At 46.0% G+C, this 25,274-nt stretch overlaps 6 protein-coding genes across 6 annotated transcripts; 5 read left to right on the forward strand and 1 right to left on the reverse strand.

The window, feature by feature from the left end:
• Positions 1-600: 600 nt before the first annotated feature.
• On the forward strand, positions 601-3,044 carry J7337_013879 (uncharacterized protein; the record flags this gene model as incomplete). Its single annotated transcript, XM_044831354.1, has 5 exons — positions 601-793; positions 865-889; positions 947-1,528; positions 1,581-2,953; positions 3,007-3,044. The coding sequence occupies 5 exons, from the start codon at positions 601-603 to the stop codon at positions 3,042-3,044; spliced, it is 2,211 nt and encodes a 736-aa protein (XP_044673740.1).
• Positions 3,045-7,563: 4,519 nt separating this feature from the next.
• On the forward strand, positions 7,564-9,546 carry J7337_013880 (uncharacterized protein; the record flags this gene model as incomplete). The annotated part of the gene is made up of 5 exons (XM_044831355.1): positions 7,564-7,677; positions 7,751-8,152; positions 8,215-9,139; positions 9,188-9,433; positions 9,539-9,546. 5 exons carry the CDS (start codon positions 7,564-7,566, stop codon positions 9,544-9,546), a joined length of 1,695 nt encoding a protein of 564 aa, XP_044673741.1.
• Positions 9,547-10,847: 1,301 nt separating this feature from the next.
• On the forward strand, positions 10,848-12,160 carry J7337_013881 (uncharacterized protein; the record flags this gene model as incomplete). The annotated part of the gene is made up of 3 exons (XM_044831356.1): positions 10,848-10,851; positions 10,876-11,204; positions 11,258-12,160. 3 exons carry the CDS (start codon positions 10,848-10,850, stop codon positions 12,158-12,160), a joined length of 1,236 nt encoding a protein of 411 aa, XP_044673742.1.
• Positions 12,161-13,944: 1,784 nt separating this feature from the next.
• On the forward strand, positions 13,945-15,334 carry J7337_013882 (uncharacterized protein; the record flags this gene model as incomplete). The annotated part of the gene is made up of 2 exons (XM_044831357.1): positions 13,945-14,305; positions 14,364-15,334. 2 exons carry the CDS (start codon positions 13,945-13,947, stop codon positions 15,332-15,334), a joined length of 1,332 nt encoding a protein of 443 aa, XP_044673743.1.
• Positions 15,335-15,633: 299 nt separating this feature from the next.
• J7337_013883 (uncharacterized protein) lies at positions 15,634-16,625 on the reverse strand (the record flags this gene model as incomplete). The annotated part of the gene is made up of 3 exons (XM_044831358.1): positions 15,634-15,939; positions 16,072-16,316; positions 16,406-16,625. 3 exons carry the CDS (start codon positions 16,623-16,625, stop codon positions 15,634-15,636), a joined length of 771 nt encoding a protein of 256 aa, XP_044673744.1.
• A 1,452-nt stretch (positions 16,626-18,077) lies between these two features.
• J7337_013884 (uncharacterized protein) lies at positions 18,078-21,584 on the forward strand (the record flags this gene model as incomplete). Its single annotated transcript, XM_044831359.1, has 2 exons — positions 18,078-19,887; positions 20,038-21,584. The coding sequence occupies 2 exons, from the start codon at positions 18,078-18,080 to the stop codon at positions 21,582-21,584; spliced, it is 3,357 nt and encodes a 1,118-aa protein (XP_044673745.1).
• Between the last annotated feature and the right edge of the window lie 3,690 nt (positions 21,585-25,274).

Consider the following 25,274-nt stretch of genomic DNA (forward strand, 5'->3'; position numbering starts at 1 on the left):
CCAAGCTCTTTCGCTATGCTTGACCCTTCGTACTGCACTAAAGGATTCCCCTTCCGGATTAACAAGAACAATTGATGAGGTAAGGAACTTGAGAAATATCTTTGAAGCGCTTCAACTGGGACTCGACGGGAAGACGGACACACTGGCAGGGGCGGACGTCGGTGTCGTTTACGAAAAAGTACGAGGCTCTATAAGTGACATCTTGCCACATAGCCAAGCTATCCTAGATGAGCTGGAACAACGATTGAGCAGCCCGCTACCTGCTGCATCAGCACCAGTCTCAGCTATAAGCAGAGTAAGTGCTGCTGCTCGCTGGTATTTGATTGAGCCAGAAGTCAAGTCCTGCTTGGATCGGCTCGAGAAATGCAAGACTCGTCTCATTCTTGCCTTATCAGTACACCAATCGTAAGTCTTTAAAAACGGCCAACTTTGAAGATATGACTATATCTAAGGTTGACAGAACACTCCTTGTCGAAATACGTGCGACTACAATTACTTGGCATTCCAGGTTAGAGGCATCAAATTCCCGCATCGAGGATAAATTAAACGCGATGAGTGCTTCGAAATCAGGTTAGTCTTCGTCTCTTGAAAGGGAACAAAATGCCTGTTGTAACACGTAAAGAAGCAGAAGATCGCGATATTTTCAAGTGGCTGTCATCGATAACATTTCGACCGAGCCACCTTGACGCAGTGAGGCAACATCAAGTGGGTACAAGTAACTGGGTGTCCGCTTGCGATGAGTTCAAGAAGTGGTATCGAGGCGATACTCGATTACTGTGGCTGAATGGTGCTCGTAAGTGTCTCATATCCTGCCACGGGATCGAAGAAGTAAATCAACGGTGGAAATACTCATGCCTTTGATAGCTGGCACCGGAAAGACTCAATTATTGTAAGCTTGAGATCACCGGGTTTAGGAAATAGCTCTGACTTTATGATCCTGGTATAGCGCTTATCTCGTTGAGTACCTGATCACCGACACATCCGAATCCTCGGAACACTCTCTTGTCGCGTATACATACTGTGATTTCCGAAAGTCGGAATCTCTTGAACCTTCCAACATTCTTGGCTCTATCGTCGCACAATGCTGCATGGAGACTGGCTCCATACCTGGCGCAATTCGAGCTGCATTCAAGGCATCTCAATCTGCTGGTCATGAGGCGTCCCCGTCACTGACGTTACTCAAAGAATCATTATCAGAAATGCTTCAAACCCGAAAGATCTTCATTCTGATCGATGGACTAGATGAGAGCAAGATGTCAATCGAGCTGGGCGATATCATTCGCAGCATCTATATTACAGATTCGCATTCACATGCAAGGGTTCTTGTGACGGGACGCAAGACGGAGAGCTTGGAGCAAGTCTTCAACGACGCGTTACAACTTCAACTGCATGATCACAGGCAAGAGATCCGCGAGGATATTCAAGTATACGTCAGGAGTCAACTTCAGAAGAACCGACACCTTCAATGGCTGCCTTCAGAAATCAAGCAGCATATATCGGATGCCTTGTCGGCAGACTCGAACCCAATGTTCGTAAACGTCTGATTATATCTGGTCAGGGCGATATTGACGCATATATAGGTTTCGCTGGGCTCAATGCCAACTAGATGCTATCGCGCCACTTCGCTCGGTCAAAGCTATACGCCAAGCTCTTACCCAGCTTCCCTCGGGCCTCGAAGCTACTTACAGAAAGATACTTCTAGGAGTTCCCCAATACGCTTGTCAAACAATGAGAAGCGCTCTAGAATGGATTAGTTTCTCTTTGATGCCGCTCACACTCACTGAACTTTATGAAGTCCTCGCTGTTGAACCTGGCACCTTTGACCTGGACTCTGAAGCTCGATTATCCAAGCCTATGGACATCATTTTTCTAGGCAACTCCCTTTTTGAACTATCGCCAACGGGGCATGTCCATCTATCGCATCTCTCTGTGCGAGACTATCTTGTATCTCCGAAATATGGAAGCGATACAAGTGTTGATCACTTTTGCTTTACTATGCAAGACTCGCATCGCAACCTTGCTTTGATATGCCTCACCTATCTCATGCTGAGGGACTTTTATGATGGGCCAGCCAGGACTGCGGAGAGCTATACCCAGAGGTTGCAGCAATATCCGTTCCTCAAATACGCGGCGAGTGCATGGCCGTATCATGCGAACTTGGCCTTCGCTTATTATTCCAGAGACTCACAGAACGAAGACAAGACAGGATATGACGAGTTACTTAAACTTGTGCTGGAATTCTTCAATTTCCGCCACAGAGCAAATTTTATGGCCTGGGTCCAAATTCTAAATGCGACCTATAATTTCAAATGGGACATTTATCCTCGCCATGCCACACCTTTATACTACGCTGCCTCCTTTGGGCTGAATTGCGTAGTTGAAAAGCTCATATCAAGCTCAGAATTCAACCCAAATGACCTTGATGCTCCAGGATCACGTTATGGTGGTACACCAGTTCATGCCGCTGCGTATCGGCAACACACCTCAACGTTGCAACTTCTTCTGAACGCTGGGGCGAACGCTGCGAAAGCAGACTTCAATGGCGTCACACCGCTACATTCAGCTGCGGCAATTGGGGATCTAGATATTCTTCGAATACTTTTGGATGACCCTTGCTCAGGCGAGATGGCAAACGCAGAGGACCACGCAGGCGAAACACCCTATGACTGGGCTCAACGAGCGTCGCAGACACTGGCGACCGAAATGTTGAAAGCGAGATCTCATCTGCGTCCCGAATCTCCTCAGGGACCAGGAGCATTACCTAAGGCCTTGGCACATGAACAGGAGGTTGACGTCTACGCTGTGGATACGGAACGTAGCGAATTGGAGGCAGAACAGTCAGTCTCGCCGCGTTTAGGGCCGATCTCACCGAATCAGCCCGTCGGCTACTTTCCAGATTTTTACAGTAAGAGATCTGGCCTGGACTCGTCAGTCATCTTAGCAGTGAGTACAGGTAAGAGTGAAATATAGCATTGCATTTCCTGGCTGGGATACTATTAGAAGTAGGATCTAGTTTCCTTGGTAGGACTCTTGTTACGGTCTAAATATTATAATATAGCACAAGTATAAAAGGAAAAAGCAGCGCTAGATCAAGGATAGTGTTGAATCTTTTCCAAGCAAGGATCTTTCAGAGGTAGTGAGGAATTTTAAATGTTGTCGCGGAGGCTGGCTATTGTAGATATACATTATAGTAGCTCGATATCTAGGAGTTATGAAGAGTTTCTACTGTCTCTAACCCCATCTTCTGTTCTAGGAGCCGCCCCTCGCTGAAGAGAGACAAAGCAGGCTCATGCAGCAGCAAAGTACTTAGCAAATGAATACATGCCTCTGAGACTTCAATTATGTAATAAAAATGAACTTAAAACAGGGAGATTTTACCCCAAGATTATATCCTTATCCATAGTTCAGATCATTTAGTTGACAGTGAGTCCTGAACTAGCGAGGTTGGGGGTCTTCACTCTCTGGGCCAATTGAACGAGAAGACAGTTAATTGTTGTCCGGATCGTTAACTATCTGATATAAGAAGATTCTGCGAAGAATGTTAGATTCTTCGATTGGATATTTCCTCTCCAACATCCTTGCAATGCACCATAACATCAAGTCATTTTATTTTCTGCCAATGACTTAATAAATATCACCCTCTTATTACTCCCCATTCAATCCATGTCCTTAGTACTGTATCTCGTAGCTCTAGCTGTTGCTCCTTTGTTAAAGCAGGTTGTTGACACCCTCGTCTCATCCTTGATTGTTCAGTCTCATCAAGAGAGCAACATCCACTCATGTTAGAAGGACAGGTAAAAGAGCGGACCTCAGCGTTACCCCAATCAGTTGCTACATCCCTCATTAGTATCAGTACTTATAATTACAGTATTAACAATAACACACCTTGAGGATTGATGGCATTAACCCAGTCATCTGTTAGAAAGTGTAGGAAACAACCATGTGAAATCACCACAATTTCAGCTTCAGGCCTTTCGCTCAACCATTGTCTGGCCAGCTGAGCTCTCTCTAGGAGGCAAGATGTAGTTGGAGCCCATTTTCCCTGCTTTATCATAAAGCCAAATTAGACCTCTAGAACGGAAGATCCGGAATTGAGGTTACATACCTTGAGGTACCAGTCTGGCTCAACAAGGCTGAAGTCTACAGGCAGATCATAGAACCTGGCTTAATATCAGGAAGACAACTGCCAGTATCACAGATCAGATCACTTGCTTCCTGCACCTCTGCCCAAGCCACAACTTGCGTGCCGGCTTTGAGCTTTGATGGGAACGCCAATAGAGCAGTCTAAATAGTACTGTATTAAGGTTCAGGTTTTAGAAGAGGCTTTAGCCCCTAGGCTATAAAGGTAAAGGATATTAATAAATATATATAAGTAATATACTTATTATTCTTATAATTACTTAAGGTCTTACTTTTAGCTAAAAAGCTAAATAATTTAATAACTAACTTTAAAAATATATAAAAAAGTAACTATTTATTATTTATTTATAAAAATAATTAAATTAAAGTATATAAAATATATATAAAGTAAGCTACTTATTAAAAGTAAGTCTATTAACTTAAAATAATACTTTTAAAATAACTTTTATTATAATTATATTTATATAATAAGTAATTAATAAGTAACTTTAATTATTTTTTTACTTTTTAATATATTTTATATTATATAATATTATAAACTTACTTTAAAAGCTATAGCTAAATATTAGTAATAAAAATAGCTATAAAAAACTCTTTAAAAATATCTTAAAAAGTAATATTAAAAATATTATTTTTATAAGCTTTATTTACTTTACTTATAATACTTATAAAAATAGCTATAAAAATTAAAGTTATTAAAAAATAATTCCTTAATATAATTTAAAAGTATTATTAAATAATAAGATAATAGTAATTAATAAAATAAACTAAAACTAAACTTAAGTATATTATATAATAGATTTATAAAAAAAAGTATATTCTTTTTATTTTTTTTAATAATAAGTTAAGTAATAAGTAATAATTATATTAATTAAAGAGTTATAAGAGGAAAAGTTAAATAGGCTAGTAATATTAAGTAAAAAAGCTTATTAGAGATTTAGTTATAATTAAGACTAGGTTTTTAGTTAAATAAAGCTTCTATATTAAATAAGTTATAAAGGTTTTAAATATAAAGGTCTAAATAGTACGTCATAGTGGTGATAATACGATAAGCTCAATGTTAGCCAGTTCAGGCCTGCTGGTCAGAGCCTGGGCTTGTTCCTCCCCAAGAGGGGTCAATTCGGGGTCGGGTAGATCATGGTTCGCGTAACTGAGGTTGTGAACGCCCTGTCCATGGCGCACGCAGTGGATAACCGGTGGCATGATGTGAGTGTGTCTTCTCAAATAGCTTGCGCTGGGAGACTGGATGAACGTTCAAAGATATGGTTAGAACACTGATGTCTTGTCAGAATGTTGTTTAAGTACGCACATGAGGCCCTTCATTTGGTAGGTATCAGCTAAATATAGTATCTGCGGGAAGCGGGGTTTTGTTTGTATTAACCAACGAATTCCCCGCTGAGGTGGGTCACCGATCCAGGAAGATCATGATAAGAACTGCATATTAAGGAAATTTGTGGCATGTGGAGAATTTCCACTTGTATAAGAATACTGTTGGGCTAACAACTCATATAAACTGATGTACTTGTAACAATCCCTCAATTTACGTTTGTTTCTCCGCGACCGACCTATATCCCTAGCGACCAACAACCCGAAACAACCCGAATAGCTCTTCTTCCTGTTAAGGAGGGCCATTGCTTTGACCATTCGTCAACTATAAGGTGGAGCTTTCCAATGCCATACCGTCGGCCAAATGGAGACTTTCCACCAGAACGGCAATGTTGGGCATCAAAGGCCACCAGATGATGCGCGATGGTGGGCCTTCCGCATAAGAGAAGAGGCAACTAGCGCGACATGCAATCAACAAATGACTGTAACAATGACAACACCGGTAGAAGTCCGGACGGGCTAATGCTATCTCTCACTTTGAGCAATAACACTTAAGTGAGGAAATGCCTCGAGGGTCGAGGTGGTTGCAAATTCATATTCTTCATCCAATGCTCTTCTGGTTCAGCAGTTTCTCCATATACAGTAGACATAACCCGGAAAGGCAACTAACCCTGACTAAGCTGTTGGGATTGGCCAGCCAGAATGAAAGCAAATTCCAAAGGCGCCGATCTTTTGCGCTCATCTGGCTCATACTTCTGGAGGATCTATGACACCAATATGGGTGTCCATTAGCTGGTGTCGAGCGTCTCGCTCTCATGGCATCTTCTCCAGAATATCGATTCCCATCAGCCATGGATCCCTTCGATGTAACTTAATAAAAGCCAGTAGTGTTTCGCGATCTGATAAGACCTTTATAAATGCGGGATAGAAAGATTTTATCATGAGCTCAACGGCTTACGTCTTATTAATCGAGCCGGCCATCAGGTAAGTAAATGTTACCATAACGAGGGAAAAGGTTGAAGTCTCCGTCATACAGTATTTCTTTTTCTGCTGGACCGCGGAGGGATGTCTGCAGCGCAAACTTGGGCTCAAGCCTCAGCGCGGCGGTGATACGGACCAGTCAAGAACGAGCTCCACGCGAAGCGTGGCACCGTCATGGAACCTTTAGGTATGGGCATGCCTGAGGGAGATAAAGACTACAGTATTACCACAGAGTGGAAAGCGTTCTGCGATGATCTCTCTCGGCCTTGCAAGCATACGACTACCTGCAGGCCCGGGAGGACCACGTAAAAACACTGCAGCAACTGCAACAGCCATCCAGACAAGGGTAATGGCAATTACGGTAATAAGACCTAATTCTGCTTAGGCAGACAGGTGATTCTGCCAGGGACTCCGGTTCATGATATCGTAGATTAAATTGCTGCTGCGTTTCAGTGGGTAGAGTGGTGAATTATTTACATTCAATTTCTTTCATGTTATTGTGACTCTTAGCGTTCTCTGAATCCAGAAATGCAGTACTGCTTTGGGTAATATGGACCGCTATGTACGGAGGTAATGTGCTAAGTTGGGACGCAGCAACACATAAGCTGCAGCTTTAGAGGACAGACCCACCCCCGTAGCGCATGATATTTCCGATTTCGATAGATAATCAGAAACTCTATATGTGACAGTAAGACCTAATAGGCCAATCCAAGTGAATTAACCCGCACTGCAGGGATCAACGGCACAACTATAGGGTTAAGCTTATCTTCGGAGAGGTGGATTACACCGCAAAATCTGCATCGATGCTCGTTCATTCTTTATTAACCGCTAGCCAGGAAGGGGGGCGGAAAGTCATATGCCCTCAGCCCCCTGTCTGCCCACGCGGAATTGCCGCTCACGTAATCGACTCGCATGGCGGCATGAAGGAATCAGGAAACTATGGACGCTGAGAGAAGGTCCAAGCCACAAGTTAGAGGGAGCTGACATGGTTCTCGTAAGTATATAACACCTCGCTGGGAAACCACCATTGAATCTCAGAAGATATTACCAACGCCTTCTATCCTCACTTAATCAAAATCGTTCCAATCTCTCTTACTTATCTAATCTCTCACTACCATGCGTGTATCTAACTACATACTACTGTTGACTGCTGTGTTGACCCCACAAGCCACTGCAGCCCCAAGCTCTAACGAAAGCTCGACTTATCTCCCTGCAGTTGATCTAGGCTATGTAAGTGCCCTTTAAACATATCCGTGATCCCCTTGTACTTCATGGTCGGAAAACTGAGAGGAAATTCGTTAAGGAACTCCACCGCGCCATCTGGCATAACCTCGACACCGACCTCTACAAATTCCAAAACGTCCGCTACGGCCGGTCCCCTACCGGTAAACTCCGCTTCCGCGCCCCTCGACCCCCTCTTGAGACCCGCACGGTTGTTCAGACCGGCGCCGGAACACGCATATGCCCGCAAGGTCAGCCCCAATGGCAGGCCAAGACGCTAATGGCCATCGGCAAGTACTCGAACCCGACAGTGCCCTTTACCTTGGAGGGCTGGGTCGAGGCAATCGAGAATGGGACGGTGCCGCCGGGGAATATCAATGCAAATGCAACTGAGGACTGTCTGTTGCTGGATGTATATGTTCCCAGGAAGGTGCTCAAGGCAGCGGGAACGGGGGATAAGCAGGGTGTGCCGGTGCTTGTATTCGTGAGTTGCATCTCGCTTTTGTTATCATAAGAAATGGACTGACAGAGTTTTGATGTGAACAGATCCATGGCGGCGGCGGCGTCTTCGGCTCTAAAGACGGCTCTGGGCCCACCCTCTTTGAACCCTCGGGCATCCTGGCACAGGCCCAATCTGCCTTTAACCAGGACTTCGTCTTCGTCACCCTCAACTACCGTCTCGGCGCCTTTGGCTGGCTTAACAGTGCTGAGGTGCTTGCCGACGGTGACGCCAACGCGGCCCTCCTTGACCAGCGCTTCGCCCTCCAGTGGGTTCAGGATAATATTCACTTGTTCGGCGGGTCCAAAGACCACGTGACGATTATGGGAGAGTCTGGGGGTGCAAGCTCGGCTCTTCGTCACTTGATTGCTGCTGGTGAGGATAAGAACCAGCAGGGTGCTTCGTGTATGCCGACGAAGAAACTGTTCCAGCAGGTTATCTTGCAGAGTCCGGCTGATGTGCCCGTGGCGACCAGCAACCCAGATGAGCTCTATGACGGGTTCCTCTCCATCCTCCAAGCTGGCAACCTAGATGCTGTCAGGTCTATGCCCTCCGCTGCCGTCATCGCCGCCAACGCCGCCCAGGTCGCGGCCTTTCCCCACACAAATTATGTTCATGCCCCCATCGTCGACTCAGACACCTCGTTCGGTCCCGTGATCGAATCCTTGCAGGAAGGGAAGTTCGATAAATCAGTGAAAGTGATGGCCGCGCACAACATCTTCGAGGGCGGGTTCTTCTTTGATCCGAGTGTAAAGACAGATGCCAACTTTGATAAGTGGTTGGAGAGGTCGTTCCCGGGGCTGGATGTGAAGCAGAGGCAGGAGTTGGCGAAGGAAATCTATCCACCTGCGTATGATGGGTCGGTGGGGTATGTGGACATGAATACCAGACAAATGAGAGTGTGGGGTGAGTCAGCCATTGACTGTGCCTTCAACGCCATCAGCCAGGCTACTAAGGACAAGAGCTACGCTTGTAAGTCAGCCGCACTGCACAACAGATCATCGCTAACCCAACCTTTAGACGAATTTGGTGTCTCCCCTGGTTTCCACATCCAGGACCTCTCCTACACCTTCGGCACTCCCGCCACCGCCATGCGCCCGTCTCAAAAGTCTCTTCAACTCGCCATCGCCAGCTTTGTCCTGAAGGGGGTGCCAGTCCTGGAGAACGGGAAGGAGTTCCCTATCTTCGGTGACGAGGGTCTACTGGTAAATATTACAGCTGCTGGAGCTATTTCTTCAGTGCCGAATAGTGTCAATCAGACCAGGTGTAAGTGGTGGACGTCAATTGCTCAATCGGTTTAGTATATATAAGCCGCTTCTGGTATAGATTAGCTGATCTGTTATCATATACTATTCTTTTAATTTATATTAGGCTTTTAGGCAGTCTACATATGTAGGAAATGTCAAAACATCAAGTGCTTCAACCTCACTAACGACTCCATACGGTCGATTCCCCCGTAGCACCCACCTGCAACAAGCAATGTTGCAATTGGGTTCAAGAGCTCAAGTATCACAACAGCTGTCTAGCTTGAGACTGCCTGATGCCATAGAACACCACCTGCAACATATGGCCAGGAAAAAGAGTTGTATGTCTGGCAAGGTTAACATTACCATAACAATAGCCTTTGAAATGCAATAGTCTACTTAAAAGGGAAGTAAATACACTGCTAATGCTAGCCGCTATGAGTTAGAGAGAAGAATCCCAATCCCTAAAGACTTAACAAGTATAAGCCACCACTTTCCGAGTCGCCTTTTATCATGGAATTGACTATGACAATGATGCTTTTTGTGGCTGACGTCCCGGTCTTCGTGCAGTTCGCTGAGCATATCGTTAATCACGGTTGTTGCATCGACTCTAATCTCTCTTCCTTATGGTGATCTGGCTGGCATGGCCACCCAGATTGCGTCTGGTCTCAATCAACACAACATCCCCCCCGAGACTATTGTTCAGCTATATTTTGAAAAGTCGCAATGATGATAATCGCTTGACTTGGCGTTTTGAAGGCTGGCGGAGCATTTCTTGCCGGATCTGGACGCCCAACCCTAATTACATCTCGACCGGGACATCAAAACGGATTTGCCTTAAGAGATAGTAAAGGTGATTTTTCCAATAATGAATTAACTCTAAGCTTTGAGAGTCTTCCCAATTCATAAGCAACCTGTAATTACGGGTAAGAACAAGGGATGGATGTTAACATATAAAAACGAGGTAAACCTGTTTTTGACTAGAACTATCGAACAATCATCATACCTGAAATAGTTCATCAGTGTATCTAGAGGTAGAGTTCATTAGTAGCTATTGCTTTCATTTGTTCTTGAACGATGTAGATACTCTTATCAAAGATTGTGAGGTCTCGCAGAAGGAATCAGACAGCAGGCCGATAATATTAGGCATCAAAGGCCACCAAATAATTGGTTCTTTGGCGTCGTATTCGTCATCCTTGCTATTGCTTGCTGTATGTTGGAGGCCCACTAAGCGCTCTATGCGCTCGTGGAAGATCTCCTAATAATTACGGACGATAAGCAGAGGTAGGTCAGGGAGTGAGGAACTTGAAGAAAGCGCCTGGCTAACAAAATTAAAGGCCTTTGACTATCCTCAAATTCTTTAGAGACTAAATTTTAGTCTTTGTTCCAACAACCCCATCCTTCACTCACCTGTTTTAGCCTACCAAAAGCTTACCATGAGTCAATCTATACTAACTTGCCCAGACCGGATTCACAAGATTGAACAGCTTCGCGAGAGAAACACTGCTACTTACCTTGACCTACCCCAATTGGTTGCCGTCGGAGATCAAAGCTCTGGAAAGTCAGCCATCCTCGAAAATTTAACTGGGATACCATTTCCGCGTGGCCAAGAGCTTTGCACTCGTTATGCAACTCAGATTACTCACCGCCGCGATGCCATGTCTCGTATTGCTATCAGTATCATTCCAGGACCAGCCGCCCCACTTGAGCACAGAGAGAGACTCGAGAGTTTTAATAAGGAAGCGCATTCGACTGAACAGCTCAACACTGAGTTCCCGGACATTTTAAATGACGTAAAGACAACGTGAACTGCCTTGGAAATCCATTGCTAACTTTCGGATAATAGGTGAATACACTTATGGGAATCAAAACGCCCAGAAACCCAGGTGGTATCAAGAGGTTTACCGAAGACGTGTTGAAAATTGAGAGATGTGGACCAGACGAAGATTACCTAACAGTTATCGATGTTCCTGGAATCTTTCGTATCACCACCCAAGGGGTCACTACAGATAAAGACCGTCCATTAGTTGAAAGGATGGTCAAGAATTACATTCGTGACAGTCGGACAGTGATCTTGGCTGTTCTCCCATGTAATGTTGATATTGCCACTCAGGAAATTCTGGCATTTGCTGAGGAGGTTGACCCAACTGGCGAGCGCACACTGGATATTCTCACGAAGCCAGATCTTCTCAAAGAACGAAGTACGAAAGCCGTCGTCTGCGACCTGGTCCTGGGCAAGCGGCGACCTCTCACTCTTGGTTATTATGTCGTCAGGAGCCGTGGCGGCGACGAGGAAGATTCTGACGGGGATGCCGATTTGCTGCACCGTGAGGGCATATTCAAAGATGAACATTGGACCTCTCTGCCAGACCGCAAAACTGGGATCAAGGCGCTACGAGTGTGCCTGCAAGACCTTCTTGGTCAGATCGCTGACAAGGCGTTCCCCAAACTTCGATCCGAAACGCGTCGCAAGCTCACTGAGAAGCAAGAAGAGCTGGCGAGTCTTGGACCCCCACGCCAGACAGGACGACAACAGCAGCAGTTTCTAGTCAGCGTTGCGAGCAACTTTCAGAACATTGTGAGAGCAGCATTGGATGCTGGTTACTCAACAAACCAAGCATTCGAGGATGATAACTTACGCCTCATCACGGAGGTCATTAACATGACGGATGAATTTGCTGTCGATTTTGAAGGTTATGCACACTTACAGCTTTCAAACGACAAATGGGAAAAAGACTTCCTCACTTGAGATTCCTGCACCAGACCTTCCACTTTTCACAAACGAGGAGGAGGAAGAAATTGATGATAAGTCATCTAACCGCAGTGATCTTGATATATATCCAGATCTAGAGGGTATCTTGATAAAAGACTGGCTTCCACATCGACTATCGAAAGGAATCATGCCTTGGATCCGCTTCAACTTTTCCCATTTTTATATCTGATCCCTGATCCAAATTTCCCACTTTAAACCAGCAATTCGAACCTATCGCCTCGCTATTAAACGACTTTTGTCAAGGCGAGCCCCTTGAGTTGCAAAGGACTAGGCATAGAGTTAAGGAATGGCATGGGCTGGCTGCCTTTCTGGTCTCTTGACACTCGTCCTAGTCCAAGAGTCTTGGAAAACTGTTATATAACAGATAACTCTAGACAATTCAAAAAGAGAAAAATGCAAAAAGAGACTGAGGAAGGGAGAGTAAGAAAACTGAATCTAATGGTTCTGCTTTTCTTCTATCAAATAAACTGCCCATCGATAAGTCCTTTCAACAATCAACTACCAGAAACATGAAACTAATTAAAACCTGATACTTAATCTATCTCCCTCTTCTTTCTTTTCTGGCCTTGGTGACACTCGTCCATATGACGTTTCAAATTATCCTGTCTTGTGTATTCCTTGCCGCATTCAGCGCATGTTCCGCCTATAGGATGGTAATTGGTTTGCTTAGCCCATGGTCCATGATTATTTCATACATGGCGCCGAATCTGCTTTTCCTCGCTAGCGTCTCCCCAAGAACAGTCACTCTTGGGGCATGATCTGTGTTGCGCCATATGCTGGCTGAAAACAAAGGATGCTATTGATCAGCATGTGTCCAGCAATGCCGAGAAGGACCCTCGTCCGGGATGATGGCAAAAATGGCCACTTACTCGTGGTCTTCTTTGTCGGCAGCTTTATGTTTGCAATCTTTCCAATTACAGGTGAGTCGCGGTTTTTTTTATACCTGATCAGTTGACTTGTCGGAGAAATCCTGTGTGTCGACTGGAAGGGGGTTCGCCGGCCCAGACCGATCTGCGGAATTATTTGATTGCCGGACTATTGCATCGCCAGATGGCTCAAACACCTTTTGCATCGTATCTTCAGCGGTGACCATGGGTCGCTGGTTGCTCGATTGCAAATCACCAATTGCTCATGCGTCATGGGATGGTGCAAGCAGCTGAAGCCGTAGATGCTCTGGCGTCGCAGGCTGCATCAACAGGCTTGGATCAATCGCGCCGTGACCCTGATCAGAGATTGCATTTGCAGAGTCAGGTAGAGGAACGATTGCCTGGAGTGCCACAGAGTCCAGGAACTGTGATTCTCTGTATTGCCCTTGATCCTGTGTTGGTGCATCGCCTCCGCTCAAGGGCGGATTTTGGGCACCATGTCGAAATGGGTGATTCAGCATGGAAAGAGATACCTTTCGCAAGTTTTGACTGGGGAATGGTAAGTCACCAAGAACCAAGAGTATCTGCTCGCAATATAGTTATAATTCAAAGCTTTGCAATTGTAACTGTTAATGCTGGAAGATGGCCAAAGGAGAGATATTGATGTGAGCGGGGAACGTTATCAGAAGAAGTCCTAACGATACAAAGGTACATGCTGGAGGCCGGGCACGTAGACCCCTGCAACATCCATGAGTGGCTCTTGGTCTCCTCAATGACGCCCCATAATTGTCCCCAGCCTGCACCATGATTTTTGTACCTAGCTTGTAGAAGGGGCTCTGTGTACCCATCTGCAACGATATCGTTATTAGCCCCCCAGCTTCACTGTTGATTAATATGAGTACGACGTCACAAAACGGTGCCATAACTGGTGAGACCCACAAGCGCTTTGTCAAGGTAGCAACTCTGCTGTCTCTGATTGACCCGGTCCGAGGTGAACCGACAGTACATAGTCTCGACATGCACCCGCATGAAAATGCGCGAAAAATGGAAAGTCTTCAAAAGAAATTCCTCGATTCATTCGCTCTAATCTCTTCAACTTCTGCCAAAAGCGGCGAGACAGCTTCAGCTGTGTGTATGGAACAGGGTCATCCTACAGGAACAGTCTTGCGACTTGCTCGCAACCTTGGTGTACCTCAACAGTTACTTCAGTCTCTAAATGACGTATTGGATGACCTTACTGCTGCCTCTTCCCCAGGTATGTAACAAAGCTCGCCACCTAAACCGCTACAGCATGACTGACACGCAAGGCACAGAACTGCCAATTCAGCAGAAAGAACATCAACTCCTACTCAAGATTGTCGATCTTACGCGTCTTAGAATTGAAAGCATCTTGCAAAGACTTCGTGATCCAAAAACTCAACAGCGCACTGAGAAAGTGGTCAACAACCTGAAAAAAGACACTGCCTTCTGCGACGACCCGGAAAAGGCCGGCTTCGTGACCTGGATGGAACGTCTTCCGGTTCTGATGTCTCTTGAACCCAACGCTGATTCTGCCGTTTTGGTTCCTCACATCAAGTGGGCATCGCGGGCGAAATGGGTCTACTCTGAGCATCTTGAGGCATTATTCTGTCCAGGTGAAGAAGAATTACCAGACTGGGTCTTTCAGATATACAAGCTTGGTCGATACTTTGCAGCAGCAAAAGCGATGATCAAATTGGCGATCAAGCAGCCGTTCCTTTTTACATCGATTCACATTGAAGTGATCAATGCCCCAGACCAAGAACGTTTCACCTTGGGAAACGATTTAGCAGCGTTGAAGACAGTACTTCAGAAGCTCACCGATGTCGACCATGACAAGCTCATGTCTCAACTAGGCCAAATATGGCTCACCGAGGACCCTGAGCTACGGTTCCGCCAGGCTTGCCGTTTGACATTAACAGTACATGCAGAGATGCAAATACTCGGTTTTTATGACCACCATCCTGAACTGACGCCTCGACTTGCTTTCATGGGAACGAGTAAGAAGACCTGCTTCTTGTGCCATCGCTTTATGTCCCGCCACCCACTGCAAATGAGCGCGTCAGCAAGTCACCAGAAGCTGTATAGACACTTGGAAGAAACTACTGCTCGCGATCTCGCAACAAGGTTGGGAATTCGTCGCCGGAAGAATCTAGATTCAACAGCAGGTCCATCGCTTACAACATCTGGAAGTACTGCTTCAGATTGGTGGACTAGTGGATTGGCACATCCTAACAACATACTGGACCTGGGTCCTTCTGTTTAATGCCCATCCTCTCAGATGTTGACCTCACTAGTTTTTCTTTATAAAGATAAAAAGTTCTTTTTAAGTTTGTAAATCTCTGAATAATTTTATTCAAATTTTTAAGCTCTAAATCTCTGAATTCCAGACTACTTGCTAGCGCCTGTGGACCAGCCGTCACAAGTCACCCTTTACACTATCACCAAGAGTAATCGGTACGATAGGGTAAATAAAAACATCTTTCTGAGCGGTTTTGGGACCGGCGTCTCAACCGCAGTATCCCATCTTGTCGTCAATAAATCCGTAGTCCGATATCCTTTATCTTATCTGTTCATTCCCACATAATGCATGAACTCATTTCGAGTCTTACTCTTATGCTTAAAACATCCCAACATGCAGCTTGTCAGAGTTGTGGCACTGGTCTTCTCAACGCCGCGCATCACCATGCACAGGTGACTAGACTCCATGATGACGGCCACACCTTGAGGCTTGAGGGTGTCCATAATGGCATGAGCGACTTGCTTCGTCAGGCGCTCCTGAATCTGTAAGCGACGAGAGAATATCTCAGCGACTCGAGGAAGCTTTGAGAGGCCAATAACGGTATCGCAGGGGATATAGCCAATGTGCATCTAGAAGAGAGAATTAGCCGGCATATCCCAGAGTCAAGTATATAGCATGTATCCGGGGAAAGGGGAGCTTTCCTTTCCTGTAAAGGGCACAAGATGGTGCTCACAAAGGCTACATATGTCAATATCCTTCACAATGACCATCTCGTTATCGCCTTCATGGAATAGCGCGTTATTCACAACATTTTCCACACTGGCATGGTAGCCTTTGGTCAAGAACAGCAATGCCTTGGCATAACGCGAAGGTGTATTCCGGAGGCCGTCACGTTCAGGATCCTCACCGATGCACTCCAACAAAGTGCGCACAGCACCTTGCATCTTTTCTAGGAGTAAGGCGGCCCGTTCTGGACTGTCTCCTTGGAGAGTTCTAGTTTTTGTCGCTGTGCAGTTCAAGTATTAGTCAATGCAAAGGAATATGTACCTATATACACAAGACGACTCAGTAAAAAGTGATACCATAGTAACTTACAAGAATCTCCAGCATCGGTCAATGGGCCGGGCGACTTCTTAGACTGATCGGGGGCACTCCAAATTGCAATATCAGCAGTAGCCCCAAGGCTGTCGAGCTTGTGCCTTTTCCGACTTTTGTGCTCATCTTGCGATAAATTGTCGCTGATCAAGGAAGAGACAGTATCATCGTTGGGCTCTCGCTTCTTAGAGAGGACGCTACCGTTTTTTGAACTAGCCATGTGAACTGATAGACCGGCATGGAACAATGGCATGAGGCAAGGTATTTCATGAAAGAAATTTAGTCGCAATTTGGCCTGAAAGTCCGCGACCAGAAAGGCTTGGAAACGAAGACAAAGGAACCTGATCTTACGATAGGGTTACTTCTCAACTAAGTAAACGTGTGGATAAAGGAACTCGGGGGTATATATACCATTATGGCTTATCATCTCACCTGCTCTCTATCAAATAGAGTGCATTCACAACCATATATGCCTCTTTTTTCGCCCCATCAGGTTTGAGGCTGGCCTGTGCATGTACCACTGTTTATGCATTAAAGACAAATTAAAGTTATCCAAGCCGACACATCTGTGCATATTTGCCTACATAACCCCTTCTCCGCACCAGATATTTTATTGCATTTCTGCTGGAGGCCGGCTAGCAAAGGAATGCTGGCGGCCGGCTAATGCTGGAGGCCGGCAGCTTATGTGTCGTGTCTGGCACCATACAACTCATATGATCACTATCTATCTCGGATCAAATTACTCCATGCTTACAGGTCATATGTATAGCTCAGTATATGACTTTGATGCTTTTGTCTGCATGGACACGATGAAATGCGGGATGTCGAATACTCCAGAGCTAATGTGGTTTTGTGCTACTGGATGTGCATTTCAATCTTGACAGCTTTCACTATAATATATTCACTCGATTCGTAAAGGTTTAACTCGAGTTACTACATTCTCCTGGGATTTGGCGGCAGTGAAGGATCCCTCTCCATCGATTGCTTTCTCACCATCCCGTGTAGAGTTGGATTTCAGTTTCGCATTACGTATAACCTATCGATGTGGTGCACAATACGTGGATACATGTATTGCACTTTTGTCTTGCAGCGACGATCTCGAACCCAAATGCCTCAGCACGGCTTCTCATAACAGCCTAATACAATCATACCATGTATTGCGAGCATACCCGGATTTCTGCCGTACATGATAGACCATGCGGGAGGCCGGCCGAACCAGTTTTTTTCTCGCGCAAGGTGACCCGTAAGCTCTTCCACGCACCACGCGGTAAACGTGGTCGTCGTTGATAGGGAGAGCTGGAATCACTTCGCATGATGAGGGAGATGACGTGGCCAAATATTAATGTTGCCAAGATAACATAACGTTTACGCCTACGTCAAGGATTCCACCCACTATCTAAAGAGGACTTGAATATCTCAACAACTCCCGGAGCGAATATCTCACCGGTAAGAGAAAGCATAACAACAAGAGTAAGGTGATTTGACTGGTCAGTCAAAGGTCGATATATACTCTTCGATAAACGCAAGATTTTGACGCTTCTATTACACCCCATATCGAGGCAGATGAGAAGCGACAACAGCCTGGCAGTTACACAATTCAGCTGAATTCAATCACCTTCCATACGCAATCATACTCTGTTATATCTACCAACACGGCAGAGGGAAAGCTGATATGGCCACTCTCGACACCCTGAAGCAAAGCCTTAGGCAGGCAGCGAGTGCGACAGCATCGCACGCAACGCAGCCGTTGTCCCACGTGCAGTACAGTGCCGGTTTCGACGTCTTTATGCAAGGCGCGGAATCGACGACATACCATAACTTCATTGTCCCTCAACTCTCTTCGCTCCTAGACCGTTTACTGAAATCGCGGGGCCATATCTCGGTGCTAGAAATTGGACCCGGCCCAAAGAGCGTTTTTGGATACTTGCCCTATTATATCAGGCGCAAAGTAAGGAGATATGTTGCGTTCGAGCCTAACGACTTGTTTGCCATCAGGCTAGATGAATGGCTTCACCCCACCTCAGGTACAAAGCCACCTCTACCATGTCTGGAACGCCGCCCCGATATCCATCACATGCCGTTCGCACCAGACAACGACAACAAAAACACAAGGGGCGGTACCAGCTTCGGAACAAGTGATGGTGGGAAGTTCGATATCGTCATGTTCTGCCATAGCATGTACGGCATGAAACCTAAACGCAGATTTATCGAACAAGCACTGAAATCACTTGACGAACACCCAGAACCGGGAATAGTGGTAGTATTCCATCGTGACAGCGACTTGAACCTTGACGGCTTGGTGTGTCATCACACGGCGTCTTTCCCCACCGGGGTCGTTCGGGTAGCAACCGACGATGAGACACTGGACCGATTTAGTTCTTTCATCGCGGGCTTTGCCTTCCGAGATGCGAAAATGGACCAAGCTATTCGGGGCGAATGGCGTAAGCTGTGCCACGCACTTGGTCGTCGCGAAAAAGTATACCCCGACCATCTCTTGTTCAGTTCGCCCAACGTCATGATAACTTTTACCAAACATGCAATTGCATTGCCGGACTTGATGGCGCAGATGCCATTGGCGAATGAAGACAGGAGAATTAAAAACCAGGAGGCCCGCCTCCACCGTCCCGCATCGATTGTTAAGCCGACACGGATTCAGCACATCCAGCAGTGCGTGAAATGGGCCCTTGAACAAAACGTTGGCGTTACTGTCATAGGCGGAAGCCATAGCGGCCAGTGTCTTTGGCCCAACGTCGTCGCCATTGACATGAGTGCTTTTGATCAAGTACACACGGTAGTAGCTGAGAGTGAGGGAGGACAAACCAATCTCGATCCTAAGTCCCTGGTTGTCGCGGAGGCTGGCTGTAATGCCGGAGAGATTATCCGCAAGACAATGGCAGTAGGCTTAACAGTACCGCTGGGAGCCCGCCCCAGTGTAGGCTCAGGGCTATGGCTGCAGGGCGGTATTGGACACTTGGCCAGATTGCATGGACTTGCGTGCGACGCTATCGTGGGCGCCGTGATGGTCAGCGTTGCCTCTGGTCAAGTACTAGCCGTCGGTCGCGTGCCGAACAAATATCGACCAGCCGATGCAGTGCAGTCAGAAGTTGAAAGTGATTTGTTATGGGCTTTGAAAGGCGCAGGCACAAACTTTGGCATCGTTGTCAGCGTTGTCTTTGAAACTCATGCGGCCCGAACATATTCCGTCCGAAACTGGAGCATCCCCCTGAAAGGCGATCATGAAGCGCAGCTCAAGCTTCACGAATTTGATCAATGTACCAGGACGCTCCCTGGACACTGTTCTGCGGATGCTTATTTGTATTCGAACAACGCGCAGATGCATCTTGGCGTTACGTTGATCGAATCTGCTACGACCAAAGTGCCTCCCCAATCGCATACGCTCATAGGCTCAGCACTGGGACCGGAGGATACTCTCAAGACCGTTGATGGCGTCGGCCTATTCGAAACTGAGTTGTACATATCCGGTATGCACGGTGGACATGGTGGTGGCAAGACGTCCTCTTTCAAGCGGTGCTTATTTTTGAAACAAATTGGGGCCGTTGATATCGCAAACATCTTAGTAGCGGCCATAGAGACTCGTCCGTCTCCCCTCTGTTATCTTCATTTGCTTCAAGGGGGTGGGGCTGTCAGCGATGTGGCCGATCATGCTACCGCTTTCGGGTGTCGAGACTGGGACTTTGCCTGCGTGATAACTGCTGTCTGGTCTCGTGACCAAGGCGGGACTGAAGTTGCTCTGAGTGCCATGCAATGGGTGTATAGCGTCGCCAGTGACTTATTGCCCTTGAGCAGCGGGGCTTACGGTGCTGACCTCGGGCCAGACCCTAGAGACGCGGCGCTGGCGGCCAAGGCCTTCGGACCGAACGGACCGCGGCTGGCCTGGCTCAAGCAGAGCCTAGACCCGCGCAACGTTCTGGCGTACGCCTGTCCGCTCCCGAAACCGCCAATGAAACAGAAGCTAATTATTCTTGCTACGGGAGAAAGCGGCGTTGGGAAAGACTACTGCGCTGATGTTTGGGTCTCCATGTTTACTAGATGTGCCGACACACACTGCAAAGCACGCAAGGTGAGCATCAGCGATGCCACCAAGCGAGAGTACGCAGCAGCTACTGGCGCAGACTTGGATGCTCTGTTGGGCGATCGCACTTACAAGGAACAACATAGGCTAGCATTGACAGCATTCTTCAAGGAACAGATGCGTCAGCAACCTCGACTGCCCGTGAAGCACTTCCTGAATGCGGTGTCCGACGCTGCAGATATGGATGTACTAGTAATCACTGGGATGAGAGATGAGGCGCCGACTGCAACGTTGTCGCATTTAGTTCCAAACAGCAGATTGCTTGACATTCGTGTCACAGCTAGCGAAGAGACGAGACAAGCTCGCCGGAAGTGCCCTGTCAATGATAATAATCAACATGACAACCATTGCAAGAATGAACATTGTGGCAGCAATGGTAGTAATTCCGAGTCGAATTCGACCACATTGGACTATCGCCATAGTCTCGTCTTTGACAATGAAGCAACTGGGGATGCCATGGCCAGAAGGTTTGCGGATAAATACCTCCTTCCCCTCATTCATAAGGACTTGGAGCGACTAGCTAATATGGTGGTCCCTGTGCCTGATTACCCACGCCCAGGGATCGAGTTCCGACATGTACTCAACATCGCCCAGCAGCAGGGCGGTTTGGCTTTGTGCACTTCTCTGCTACGAACCCAGTTCAAAGGTGACTGGGGTAAAATTGGTGCCGTAGCCTGTTGCGAAGCGGGAGGCTTCGTGTATGCATCGGCGTTGGCTCAGCAAGTTGACGTCCCCTTGGCGCTGATCCGCGAAACTGGGAAGCTTCCCCCACCCACCATTTTTGTCGAAAAGCCTTTGTCGCATATCTCGGGCTCAAGATCTGATGATTCAAGAGGGAAGAGAATTGAAATGAGTCAGGATGTGATTCCTAGGGGCTCATCGGTGGTGGTGATAGACGATGTACTTGCCACGGGAAAGACACTTTGTGCAGTGCTTCAACTGTTGGCTAAAGCAGGCATTAGTAACGAGAATATCAGCATCATGGTCGTAGCTGAATTTCCAGCTCACCACGGCCGGGAACTCCTGTATCATCGTGGCTTTGGTGGTATCAGTATTGAAAGCCTCTTAGTTTTTCAAGGGGTCTAGCCGGAGATAGAAACCCGAGATCTCGATGGTGCAGAGCTTGAATAGCCGCTTTATAAGACGAATTAGTAAAGATCATTGGAAAGAAACCTTAGGTTGCTATCACGGACTGCTCCGTTTCCCCACTGATGAATCAAAGCTTAATGATGACGAGCGAGGGCCTAGATAGACCGGTCTTGTGCAAGCAGGCCTTTTTCGATTCTTAAGAAGCCGCAAAGCTTAACGTCCTGAGTATCAAGTCTACGCATTCCATCAGGTCCTAATTGAGCCTGCATTTGCCTTACCAGACCCGGATATTTCGCCATCTGTTGCAGAGCTGTACGAAGAGACATAGTACCTTCTCATTGAGCAACCGCGCTCGTATCTGCCCAGTCAATCTAGAATGGGCAAGTTGCCATCATGGGCTTCGGACTATAGCCAGGCGTATTGTCCTCCAGGGCACTGGATGTAGCTTGTGGTAGGATCTACTTCAAAAGACCAGATTTTTGAACGCATCCTACGACAGCTGAAACTTCGTGCACCTTATCTGGATGTTGTCGTGGCGCTTTTAGGCCGAATATCCGACGTAGACCAGACAAACGTATAAAATCTCAAGCCAGGTTCGGCATGATACAGCACTGCGATGCTATGAGACAATGTATGGCTGGGTGGAGTCAATTGTCGGTCTTGAAGCCCCATTGGCCTACGATTTGCAAGCCGAGAATACTGCATTCCTTCCGAAGGTCACCATTGGTATTCTAGACACAACATGCCCCACCAGGGCCATGACGCGCGGCTTGAGGCTGTTTGGCTAACTGCTTTGGCCAGACTTGTCGCCCTCAGAGGAAACCCAACCGACTCAATCATCTCTGCAAGACGAAATACCGGATCTGTCTATCGGCTACGATGAGAAAAAAGCGCTTGATATACGGTCGTCTGATTCGGAACTGGCATTCACGGGCCACATACTTGAGGCCACCAAGTGCCTAAGCGCACCGACGTCTAGCAAACCTACATGGGAAACATTCTCTGAAATAGCTACCCTCCCTCGGGAAGGAGGCAACCTTATGATGAAGCATCATGTCATAGGTAAGCAGGCAGTGGAGATCATGCTCCACACCCTCAGTTGTGGCTCCCTGAGTGCCAAGTCAGCTGCAGCCGCCGAAGACCCGAGCGGACTATCAACTTAAACTAGCACACTTATCAAAGCCATTCCGGGCAGTATACCAGCTACCCAACACAATTGCCACACCGACGGCGCATTACAGAGCAAGGGAATTTAGGTCTTGTATCAGAAGGCACCAGGACCAGTGATCGCCTTGTAAGCTTCAGTAGCTACTTATTCCCTTATTTGCTTCAAGGGCATTTAACCAAACACAGCAAATCAGGCCGAGGATACTACTACTAGTCGATATATAATAGCTAAGTTATATTTAAAACCTTATAGTATATAAGCTAGATATCTATTAGGATTATATATAAATATTAATATTATATTTACTTTAATTATTTATAAGTAGTATTATAGATTAAACTTTAATAAAAGAAAATAGGAATAAATAAAATATAACTTTTATATAAAAACTATTATTTAATAAATTATACTATCTTTTTAATTATATTTATATATATTTAAAAGTTTTATAAATTAAATTTATAAATAGAAATTAAAATACTTTACTAAATATTTAATATTATACTTTATATAAGTTATTAATAATATACTTAATATAAAGATTAGTCTTAAATATCTTAACCTAAGATAACTGTAGCTTATAGACCCAGTTTTAATAAGATACAAGAAGTATATTAATTAGGATTATACCTACTAATTGTAATTAAGCCACAGCAGCTGCAGTCAGTAATCAATTTAAGAGACCCCTAAACAGCCTGTAGCTATAGGGCTGTTATAGAGTAACTTTCCGATCTCTCTTATCTCTCTTGTATACCCATGTACTAGACAGGGATTAGCGATTGTGGCGTAAGTTATCTTGGGCAAAGACTTGTGAGATCGACCTCCGTAGCTATAAGTAAAACAAAGTAATTCTTAATTTAACTTTGACTTGACCCTTTTCAACCTAGGGATAAAAAGTCTAGACTATCTTATCACTGACTTGAAGTCCCTGAGTCATTGAATAAATGTTTTGAATCAGCTACGTTTACTCTTATTTGTCTTATAAAATGTTATATTACAGTGGGGGGCAATAAGTATAAATACCAGGTATGTATTATTTCTTTAATACTAGCTTAATTAAGCAGCCAGTATATGCTAACTAGCCTTACATATAGCTACTTTTTATACTAATTGGTTAAGATATGCCTCTAGCTCGGATTAGAAATTGAGATACCTCTTTTAGGCTTAATAGGTGTGTGTAAGTATATCAAAGGGTATTTATACTTATTGCCCCCTACTGTATAAAGCAATGACATATACGTAGAGGCTTATACTCACGCTGATGCTACCGAAGGAAGAGTTGCTAGGTTCTTTCTTCCGGAATAAGCTCACAGCCACAAGTCTCAACCGCACATAACCCGAAAAAAGAGTTACACAGTATAATAGCCTAGCCGTTACCGGTATCATCAGGCTGTGGCGGCCATGTCCAGTCAATATATGGGAGTTCAGATGGTGCAACCCATAGGGTATAAAAGTGGGAATGATCGACCCATGTAACATTGTAGAGCTGACATGTCCTTTGCCTTTCCAGCAGTAGGGACACAAAAACATAACATCTTACCATCTAGATCAGGGATCCTCATGAATTCTTTCAACTTGCATGGACCCAACGATTCAGTCATCCAGAGAGCTCAAGATGAGTATTGTCACGGCTACACATCGATGATCAACCAGGTGCCTTTAATCTCGAAGGCCGTCATTGTCTGCATTCACTACTTCAACACTCGTGGTGAACTTCGATCTCATAATGCCAGCGGCATAGCTACCTTTTTGCAACAAGTTTACGGCTGCCCTGCTGAGAACATCATCATACTATCCGATATTTACTCTCGACCGACGAGTCAGCCCACCAAGCGTGCTATTCTACAATCGATAAATTGGCTCTTTTCAGGATCCTTACCGGGAGATCGCCTGTTTTTTTACTCCAGCGGTAGGGTGTCCCCGCTGAGTCAGGGATAAGACGAGACGCTGACAAGCCAGGGCATGGCCAACCAGATAAACCGATATTTCCGGTCGATTTCAAAGAAGCAGGGTTCATAACAGAAGCAGACATTGAGGCTATCATGGCTCAGAAACTGCAGCAGGGGGTAATAACTACTGTCATGACAGACTACTTTGCTAGTGCGCAGTCAGCCGCAAGCTGGTTCGACTACAGGTATCTTGGATGTTACGGGGAATAACGGGAAGGTTGATGATCTACACTCGGTCATAGCGATTGTGCTCCATAGTATGTTGTAAAGAGATGGTATTTACATGCTGGCCCCATTCTCGAGTCCCCGGCCTTGATGCCACGTATAGACAATGTCGATATTTGAAGACTCATGATATCACTCGGCTCATTCATAGCGTATATCATGAGCTTGGGCCAGGGTCGCTTAGTGATTTGAGCTGGTATGACTCGATTGTGGACGATCTGTATCAGCACGGTATGGAGCAGGAGGCCCACTAAACAACGATGCTCCCGCTAGGAAGCAAAGCCATAAGGCACGCGAACAAGATATCCAATCGTCTCTGGTGTGAAGATCTGCAAACCGGGGCAT

The sequence above is a fragment of the Fusarium musae genome, chromosome 12 (genome assembly GCF_019915245.1).
Source record: "Fusarium musae strain F31 chromosome 12, whole genome shotgun sequence".
Classification (NCBI taxonomy): domain Eukaryota; kingdom Fungi; phylum Ascomycota; class Sordariomycetes; order Hypocreales; family Nectriaceae; genus Fusarium; species Fusarium musae.